Below are 10,626 nucleotides of genomic sequence, written 5' to 3'. Positions count from 1 at the left end.
TTTTTGTATCACTACAGTCCCTAATGAAGAGTCCCTCACCAGCAACCCTGCAGGCCCCCTTCAGATACTGGAAGGCTGCTATGAAGTCTCCACGCACCCTTCTCCAGGCACATTTTCTCCCTTTTCATGAAACTGGCCACAGTGAAAGTCAGTGTTTTCCTTTAGCATTCAGTAAGAAGAGAAAGCAGCAACCAAAAAACTACAACCGAAAAGCTTCCCACTGACCATTCCAGAACCTTCACTTTGCAGATCTTTCTGGTTGATACTCACAGGTTGTAAGAAATTAGTGGGTTTGACTGAAGGTGTTGTATGTAGCTCTAAAGAAAGGGAGAGCTTCAGAGCTCTGCAGACATCAGCTTGATACTGGAAGCAGTAGAGGCAGAGTAAAATGAAAGACCTGACAAGTTAGTACATGAGGCAAGTAGCTGAATCATTTGTCTGAAACAGGCAACAAAACAGGTTATGTGGCCCAGCATGGATTTTAGGCTGAATGGAGTCCACAACCTTTTCATGGCAAAGCATATATTTGACTATCAAGGTGGACAGCGTCAGCGTGCTAAGTGTTGAAGTTTACTGTAGCAACCAAACCCACAGATACTGTCTTTTGTTTTGTTGAAACCTCTTTTAAAAGAATAAATAATTAAATAAATAAATAAATGCCTTACTCAAAACTCAAAGGGCTTGGGAAAAAATAAATTAAAAAAAGAAAAAATAATAAAAAAAGATAAAAAAGATGGTCTCACCTTGCAGATCCAGAGCATCCAGGAAGACGGGAATCAGGTATGTTTAAAACTCTTCAGATTTGTCTTAACATCTTCCAAATGCTGCAATTTTGAATAAAAAGCGGCATTGACTTTTTAAACTGATTTTCCTGTAATGCATAACACTGTAAATAAACAAATTTTACTATCAAGCTGTCTCAACTCCTATTTAAGGCGTCAAATTGCTGGGAACTGGTTATTTGATGCTACTTTTGTTCTCAAGCTTTTTCAGAAAACTCTTAGGACATTCATCTTGGACTGTGAAACAGCCTCCATAACTTTACACACTTTCATTGCATTGATGCAATGCTCACCTGTGGTTTTTATACAGACATTGACTGTGCTTTGTCCTCCCCATTGACTGGGCAGGGGGTATTTCTGCATTTCATGCTCTAATTACATTGATAAGAAACAGTTTTCCACAGCATGCAGATACAGCATGTTTACACTTCCTTGCATAAGATGCCTTCCTATGGTAGAAGGAATATTCCCATCCCTCCTAGACAGTCCTGCATCTTGATAGTGATTCTACAGGGCAAAACTGGCTCCTGCCTTTACTCCTCTGCGTTATGTTTCAGGTGTATGAAGCAGAATACCCCACTGAGCTTGTTTTCTCCATGCAGAGAGAAAAAACCCTTCCAGCCCAAACTTTAATCCAAACGGACTTGTTAAAATTATCTGGGCTCTAGTGCCTCCCTGCTTCTGCCCTCTTGCCTTGCAGACTGTGGCTGGCGAAATCCTTTTGATGCACTTGTTATAAATGGCTAAAAAGAGCAGTCTTGAATTTGATGGAGGAAAATTTCCAATTACTATGTGGGAGAATGACCATTGCATCCCACTCATTAGTTCAAGTGAGTTTGACTCCCAGTTTTTACTCACGTTTAATGAAATCTGTAGTGCCCACACACAATACCACAAACATCTCTAGACTTTGCGGTGCATAACAGTATGAGGGCACAGTGAAGCACAACTGGATCATCACAGTTGAGACATGGTGAAGATGGAACTTACAGAACATCATCTCTCCACCCAAACTTACCTACCTGGGGTAAGAAAGCCTGGCTTACCTGTTCTTTGCTAAGATATGGAATCCTGTCAGTCAGTCCAGACTTCTTTACTGGCTACATGGCTTCTCATACCTGCTGTTTCTACTATATAAAAGCTTTAAAATATCTCATTTGGAAGCTCTGACAAAAATAAGCAAACAAATCAGCAATCAACAGCCTAGAAAGAAGCATGTGAATTTCCAGCAACTCCTGCATAGACTTTGCAGCTATGAGAGGCTTTTAATTGACATACAGTTCCTCAAAAAAAGGCAAAACCTAAGCTTGAATAACTATTTCGAACAGACAAAAAGGGAAGTCTGGTCTGGTCAAATTCAGCAGATGAATCTCTGTTAGGACAGAGAAATGAACCACTGAGATTATCTGCAATATATGTGAACACTAAAATTTTATCCTCGTAAAACAATCAAAAATATTTTGAGTTTCAGAAAATGTTTAACTACTTCTGAAAGACCTAATTGCTGTTTGGAACACATTCAGTAAAATCATATGAATGGAATAAAGGATTAGGATCTTAATACCATAAAACTGAGGCATCTGTTCCTTTTCACTTTCCCTGCAACCTACCAAGTTGATTTACAGGTCTCGCTCAAGAACATGGAAACCAGACATTTAGTGTCCTGCTCTGGCCAAGACCACCAGAACCCACAACTCCTTGTTTCTGGGACAATATTTTGGGGCTTACATTATTTGAGCCTGAAGAAGATTAAGTGCTCCATAGAAATGGAATGGTTTAACAACAGGCTGTACCTGAATAAAGGGTGTAGACATGCAAACACTTGACCCTACTGTTATGGACTCACTATATATGTGGCAGAATAGGGAAGTGGAAGAGAGAAAGCTACTGAGCTTGATTCACTCACTTTTGGATTTGGATGTTAGCAGCTTCCCAAGGAATGAAGAGGCTGCTGAGGTGTGCCATGACTCAGCTTCACAGGGTTTCTCTCTCAATCTGGCTATAAGTAACGTTTTCTCAATTGTTCCTCATGATAAACAAAAAATATCCAAAAGATATGACCAGGAAAGGCTCTATTGCTGTGTTGGGTCCAATACAAAATAGCTTTCAGCTGTTCCTGGAAACTCCTCTATTTTCCAGTGCACCACTCGTTTAGACACAGTCCTACCACTTGCAGAAGCAGAACCTACCCCAGCACACTCCTGACTTCTGAGAGCAGGACAAGCCAACCCTAGGCCAGGATTAATGCAAACATGCAGTTTCTCTGGTCTGACCACTTCCAGCCACAGAGGATGCCCTTTAGCCGGCCTCATGCAGCGTTCACATAGCTTTGCCACTTGGTATCAATAACCCTCTAGACCTTAAATGGACCCTTGCACTGATGCAGAACATGGAGGTAAACAAGCACTTGGCACAGTGTCATTCCCTCAAAGAGATAGGATGAAGATAGCAAAGGTTATAACAAGGGTTAATATTAAACTGATTAAGAGCTTAAAATACATGAAGCAGTTGTCCTAAACCTGCATTTTGTATTTCCCACTTCTTTTTGTGGGTAATGAGTGGGTTTTGCACTTCAACATCCACGTAATCTGTGTTGCTCTGGCTCAGGAGAAGAGAGCGAAAACTGGAGTATATCTATTTGTATGGAAAAAAAAAATAAAAGAATACCTGTATAAATAACATTTAAAAGAGCATAAGTGAGCAACCAAAGGAAAAATGCCAAGGTCAACTACCTACCTTCTAAAAGGAAACATTAGGGTAACCTGTTTGTGTTGACAAGATATGATCTGCACAAGTCAAATGGACTTAGAACCTTCAGGGGACTTCAGCAGAAACATGCTGAACTGAGCAAACAGCACAAGAAGTGGTATGGGTGAGCTGTTCAAAATCAGAATTATTCCTGCCCCAGATGCTGTCTCCAAACACAACTGCTACTGACTACAAACAGGAAGACCATTAGGAAAGGCCACAACTTCCAGTATATCTCCCCAGGTTGGGCACTTCACAGGTTACTGAGCTCTCACTGAGCTTCTCAAAAGGTGAAGTGTTTTATACAAAGGGATAGAAAAAGTGCAGGAGTAGGAGATACCTAAATTGTACAGCATCTTTTCTGCTCTCCCACACCACTAAAAGCAGACTTTTAGGGTTCAGACTTTTCCAATAAAAAAGTTAAAAACAAGTGTAGGCCCATGCAATATTATGATATTTTTTAATAAGTAAGAGACCCTGATTTTCTCTTTTATCCACACCCCCTGCAGTGTTTAATGCTCACCTTCCAAGCTTTGTAGCAACAAGTTACATGGGCCCTCAACAGTGACAGATACAGCAAGCATCAGTCTTGGTTCTGTAAATTACCTAGCAAAGGTACTGGGATGAAAAATGTTCCTAAATTTTTACAGTCACAGAAGACACCAACAGCATTCTGCCAGAACACATGAAGGGTGGGGAAACAGCAAAACAGAACTTGCTACACCTCTACTCTGTTGTGCTGATAAAGCTTGAATGCTTAGCATCTCTTAGAGAGCAATGAAGCCATCAAATGACATCTTAGAAATGAAAGATCAACCATTATTGTATCTAAAAAAATTTCAACTCTTTCCTTTGGGCAATAAGCTCCTTGGAAATACTGGGGAGCAAGTCTAAATTGGCCAAGGCAACATCCACCCCAAAGCAGATGACACATGCCTGAAGGATGCAGGTTATCAGCACCGTTTCTTCGTGTTCCACCAGGTCATGGGTAATAAATCCATGGGATGTAGACATTTCCACAGCAAGTATTAGAAGTACCATTTTGGTATTTAAGATAGGAAGAAACATTGCACAAAGCATCTCTTCACATTCACTAATGTGAACTCTGAGTTACTGTAACAAGCAACAGGGCAGCTCATCCTAGTCCCAGGATCTTACTACTAAGGTAGTAAAACCCCAAATGCTTTTCTGTTTTGGACCTGGTACAACCAAGGCAATAAGAAGGATGTTCACATCACTCCAGCTGATATCTTCAAGCCTATTTTGGTTAATGACACTGCTGGTGCAACCCCGGCTTACCACAACACCAGCTTGACACAAGGCATGCTGAAAAGTCTGTTACTCGGCTGCAAAACTAAACAGCTTTAGCTGGTGCAAGTAGAGCTGTTCAGAAGCTGCAGTTTCATCTCCCAAAAGACAGTTGTTTTGGCTGAGTGCTTTGAGGGACTGGATTCAAACAGTAGCTAGAAAGACACTGAAGAGCAGCAGAAAGATATAGCATTGTCAGGACACCAGGACTAGCCCTCAAAGTAGGAAGCGCAAGCTAGTGCATGTGAAATCACAAATTCAGCCCTTTGCATTGTGAATAGGAGAGGGGAAGACCAGAGGATCTGGAGCTCTGGGAAGGGCAGGGTTATAGGCCTTTCTTTTATATCAGCCCAGAAAAAAAAGCAGCAATCACCTCCTGATGTGGATGAAGGAGTCTCGCCTCATGCCAAGTCTAGTCAGAGCTACTTAAGCTAAAGGAATAACTCCAGAAAATGACAGTGTGATCGCAACAGCAGCTTTTTGCTGTTTTCTGTTCTGGTACTACCCTGCATGATCTCTAGAAGGATCAGTTTCAGCCTCCTAAAAGATATCCAGTCATGAAACAAACCCTGTCAGAGTGCATGCTTGTTATGAAGGTATGTTGTGTGCAGGGGATTATTTCCTCAACTCCAATCCACACAGCAATCTGAGGTCAGTTTTACAAGCTAAGTGAATAGAAACACAAATCTTAGAAACATGGTATGTTCACACAAATTCAGCAAGATGCACTAGAACCAACACTGTGCCTGTAGTAGCATTAGAAGCAGTTTGTGAAGAGCAACTGTAATTTTGGGAACTCTGTCAAATCAGAGGATGATGTTAAATAGGATGGTTTACCTGTCACTCTCTTTCAAGAAACCCTTGATGCTATTTTGTCTAATCCTAACATTGCTCACTGTACTTTGAGCTCTCTTAGAAGCCAATAGTTGCTGGCTGTAAAAATTTCTCCAGCTTCACTTGCTGTTTACTCCGCAATGTTCGAAGCTTCTTGCCCTCCACAGTCTCCAGCTTACCATCAGGCATCTGGCCAACATCCAGTAGATCCCTCTGTGCTTTCACCTTAGTTATCCAGAATTGGATGGCTCTGATTTCAAGACAACAGTTCCCACACTGCTCATCCTCCAAGAAAACCTACCCTAACATATGCCATGCCAGGTACATAGGACTCTGGAGTACCTTTTCAACATGCACAACGTGTCAATTGGAAAGAAGTGAGGAGATTCTTATCCTACTGAGCAACATTTTACTTGGAATCAATCATTAAGTGCTTTTACATTTGATAAAGGTATTAGTAAAATACTCAAAGCCAGTACATGCAACAGTTCGATGGCTAAATTCAGGGTATTTAGTTCATTTTTTATTTCTTTGATATCTAATGGACCCATCTTGCAATTTTGCAGAAAGCTTAACCATGTCAACACAGGGGCCAAAACTGAACCACTCAGTGTATATTTCTTTTAAGAAAAAAAAAAAAACAAAAAAAACCAAAAAAAAACTCCTTCTCCCTTTTTTTCCTTTCTATTTAAGAGCAATAAACATCCTTCAACATGATCATCTTCTCTGCACTGCATAACGTGCTCAAATACTAAGAGCAATAATGAATTCAGGGGTTTGCTAGTCAGAAGGTACAGTGGAGACGCTTTTTTCTACTGACTTCTTTGTTGAGAGTTCATACTGCAGGGAAGGAAACAAAACACATTTCAAAGGCTTATACAAACACATTACATAAGAAACGGCAAAGATCTTAGAAGCACATTTAGCTTCAGCTTTTAATTCTCAAGCACCCCCCTGGAACAAGTGCTGCAGGATGAGCAGCTCCCATTATATGATTGCTTTCCCTCAGCCCTGCCCCTCTTTTACAGTGTCCTTCATCAGGAGCACCTATGGTAAGGGACAGGGCCATGTCCCTGAGGCAACTCAGTGCTCACAACAGAAACTTTTCACTATGGAAAGACTCAGAATTCCAGCTTTGACAGCTAAAATAAACAAGCTCATGGTTTTCAGCATCTTATGCTCATGTGCTCATCTGTATGAGCACACCCCTCATACAGAGCTACTCATGTACTGCACATACCGTTGTATTTTGGGTTGTGGTGGCAGAGTCCCAGACTGTTTGACCCAGGGCCGAGTCAACAGACTGAATTCTGTAAGAAAAGTGAGCATAGCTAGTTTGTAAGGAGTTAGTACTTACTGATGAAGCTTGTACAGATTTACCAATAAAAATAGACCTGAGGATTCACACTTTTGCAACTTTTTTCCCCAGCATTTACACCAAAAGTATCTTTTACTTCATCTTTAATGCTGGCCTCTTTCTGACCCATAGATACAGATGTGACTAGAGGGTGCATCTTGTTCCAGATCCTGGTACGGGTCTCTTGAGTCATGAGCTAATCCTACATGACTTCCCATGCAAAGAGTCCCTCATTCACTGCACCCTAGTCCCAGTTCAAAACCTTCACAAGGCTGCAAAGACTGCAACTGGAGATGCCATACTGGGTTTAGAATATTTCCTGATACACCAGCAAGTGTACCAAGAGCCTAACCAGTGCCACTTTTGACAATCAGAGGACTCATAAGCATAGAATCATAGAATAGTTAGGGTTCGAAAGGACCTTAAGATCATGTAGTTCCAACCCCCCTGCCATGGGCAGGGACACCTCACACTAAACCATGTCACCCAAGGCTTCATCCAACCTGGCATGCAGGACAGCTGGCAGAGACGTACCTTTGCTTTTGCTGGTTGCAGAAAGAATTCACTTTGAGCAACTGTGCATTCCAGAAGTCCTAAGAAGAGCCCCAAAGAAAACCCCCATTACATGGGAAGGGATACCTCCACAGGCTGGCACAAAAAAAGTCATACACACCATTGCATCCTTCTCCATGCTTGCTAAGAGTTGGGTTTCCTTCTCAAGACTGGCAAGGTCTTCAACGAGAGTCTTCTGGAAGGTCTCCAGCTTAGTCAGCCTAGTGATAGAAAACAGAAACAAGTTTAACGCTTTAATGTACAGAAGCACAAAGATGTTGCAAATCCCTTCAGCATCAAAGCTACCTTCAGGCAGAAGCAAACATCCTCACTGAACTACATGGAGCAGTTTTGTTCTCAGGTATGTCAGAGAGCAAGTGAATAGCTGAACCAGGTTAAACTGAACATGAGTTTAGATAAACAGCCCGTCACAATTACCAGGCAGTGAGGGAGGGCCAGTGTGCAATACTTGCCCTGCATGCTCTTCCTCAGCTTTCGGGAATTTCAGCAGATTCCCAGAACCAAAGACACCATCTTGGCCCAAGTAACCTCTGATAGATTTTCCTACTATGGGTTTAATACATGCACACTGTGTTACCACAGGATGCCAGTGATTTCTAAACCTTGACCAGCAACAGCCTTATTTGCTTGGATTTGCCACCTTTCCCATGACAGTAGGATACCAAGATATCATCTGATGGTGACTTTAGAAACTACACTTCTAGGAGAAATTTGGCACAGCTTTGTCCCCACTCTACAGCAGTTCTGGTTGGCTCTGGATTATTTAGTTCATAACATAAAAGCATGGCAGCATCTCACATCCATCAGATCTTACCCATCAACTCTTCCACCCCTAAATGTACCCAATTTTGTTTCTGGAACACAAACTTCCCCATATACCTTAAAAACAAGCAAATTCTACTCAGAGATCCTATTGATATCAAGGATTTTGCACTTTAAAAGCTATTATTTCATCCTACATTTGATCTAAATCCTGCAAACTGAATGCGTAGTAGACACAGACACCTGACAGACTTAATCATACCTTAGGCTGTGCTTGTATTTATTTTATAAGAACTCCATAAATATCCTAATTGTTTGGGTTTTTTTAATCTAGCTCCTATCAGAGAAATTTGACAACCTGCAAAGAAAAAGGACCTTCTTTAAACCCCATCTGGTGAGTTCCAGTAAAATCCACTAACTGCACTTGTTTTGTACTTGGGAAACAAATTGAGAGAAATGGGTTTATAACAGACCCGTTAACTTTTCTTCTCCCCCACTTCAGTCTGGCTTCTTTATTAAAAGATGTAGGAACAGAAGCTACTAAGCATAACAGGGGGGTTTCTAAACATATTTGTGAACACTGCTGACAATCAAAAGACAGTCCAAGGACTCCATCAGCTCCCAACTGAAGCTTGCTTTGCATTAACTCATCCATCCACTCTCCCCTTACAGGAAAAATCAGGATAAATCACAGGAGCTAAACTTCTGAAACTCTGACAAAAAAAGCAAGAGACATGCACACAAGTTATTTTTGCCTATAGTGCAGTAGCTTACTGCTAGGTTCACTTAGAAAGGGGCATTGCTTTCTATATCAAAATTACACAAAACTGAAGCCATTTTCAGCCAGCAGTAGAGAGCTCACCTGCATTCGTGTATCTGGCTCAGCAGCAGGGACATCTTCTTCTCTGAAGTCCTCAGGGCATTCTGTGCACTGGTCTCCATCCGTTTATACCGGGACTAGCCATAGAATGCAATGTTATAGATGAGCAATGGCGCAAGCGAAAATCTAGAACCCTAATTTGCAAAACATTTCCCTGGAACACAAATCCCTCCATGGGTTGCTTCGTGGAAACCACCTTAAGGCAAGTTTTAACTGAATTGAGATGACACATGGGCAGGGTACTGCAAATGTAAACTGGTTTCATTCAGCCACACTAATTAGACCAGCAAACCTCTGTGCAACCCATGAAACTTCAGGTGTGTACAAAGCTTTTAAACACACAGAGACTTTGTAATGAATCAGATACTGTCCCCTCATATTAAACTTGGTTTAATGTCCACATTACTTGCTACAACTAAATCAACAGTAACAGTAACTTCTACTGCATCTCAAGTATGTCTATACAGTTGAGTGAACCAAGAATAAAGCTTATAGACTACCAGTTGTGCAACCACCTCTAAGTATCATTAATCCCAAAGATACAAGAGTGTTCTTATAGATTCACACATGTTCTAGCCAACAGGTGCAGCCTGTATTGCTTTGTTTTTCATTATGACAAATTTGCATCGTTTTCATCATAGTGAAACTGCTCTATGCTCCAAAAGGGAGTTTCTGTACTTTAGAAATGTGCCTATAAGACAACAATGCACAGCTCCAGTGTGGGTACACTCCCACTGTCCTGGATTACCTTTTAAAAAGCTTTGTTCCTTCTCTCTGAAGGACATACTTGAAGAACCTAACCAAATTTGATCTTCTGACATCCAAATAAGACAAAAATGGAAAAAAAAATTAATTAAAACTTCCTTTACACCTTTTCTGTAATACTTCCCAGAAGTATTCTGTAAAATCTACATAACTCCAAGATCTCCAGATTAACAGACACTACAACCAAAACCCTGCTGCTCCTGGGCACAAAAAGCAGACAGGATATTTTCATCAACTCCCTTGGTGATAAAAAGGTAATTTCACATACTATTGGAAAATGCCACACATGGATCATGTTAAGAGACTGCACATTACCAAGAATAATTTCTTTAGTTGGCCGATAAAGCTTTCAAATGCAGTAATCACCCCTAAATCACCGAAGTCTTCATGCGGCATCTCAGAAAGAAATACATCATCCACATTATTGTCCATTTCCTGACCTAGAAGAAAGTGTATGCAGTTAGCACCACATGGGAGGGTTTATTGGAACATAAACCCTCCTGCTGCAGATGGGTTTATCATTCATGAGAATGACATTTGTTACGGAGCTGGAATTTGAGTCTTGTTCTTCTAGAGCTCACAAGCAAGAAGGAAACTAGTCCAAAATGCATTGACAA

The 10,626-nt window shown here is 41.1% G+C and overlaps 1 protein-coding gene across 1 annotated transcript in view; it reads right to left on the bottom strand.

The window, feature by feature from the left end:
• Window positions 1–5,750: 5,750 nt before the first annotated feature.
• The window catches only part of SYCP2L (synaptonemal complex protein 2 like), a 30,014-nt gene continuing 25,138 nt past the window's right edge, over window positions 5,751–10,626 (bottom strand). Inside the window, exons 28-33 of the mRNA XM_034060342.1 lie at window positions 10,325–10,449; window positions 9,227–9,321; window positions 7,703–7,802; window positions 7,564–7,622; window positions 6,913–6,982; window positions 5,751–5,897 (exon numbers count right to left, since the gene is read on the bottom strand). Of these exons, the coding sequence (XP_033916233.1) occupies window positions 5,751–5,897; window positions 6,913–6,982; window positions 7,564–7,622; window positions 7,703–7,802; window positions 9,227–9,321; window positions 10,325–10,449 (596 nt within the window). The remainder of the gene's footprint in view (window positions 5,898–6,912; window positions 6,983–7,563; window positions 7,623–7,702; window positions 7,803–9,226; window positions 9,322–10,324; window positions 10,450–10,626) is intronic.

Source organism: Melopsittacus undulatus, chromosome 1, assembly GCF_012275295.1.
Source record: "Melopsittacus undulatus isolate bMelUnd1 chromosome 1, bMelUnd1.mat.Z, whole genome shotgun sequence".
Classification (NCBI taxonomy): domain Eukaryota; kingdom Metazoa; phylum Chordata; class Aves; order Psittaciformes; family Psittaculidae; genus Melopsittacus; species Melopsittacus undulatus.
This window is presented reverse-complemented; position numbering and strand designations above follow the sequence as displayed.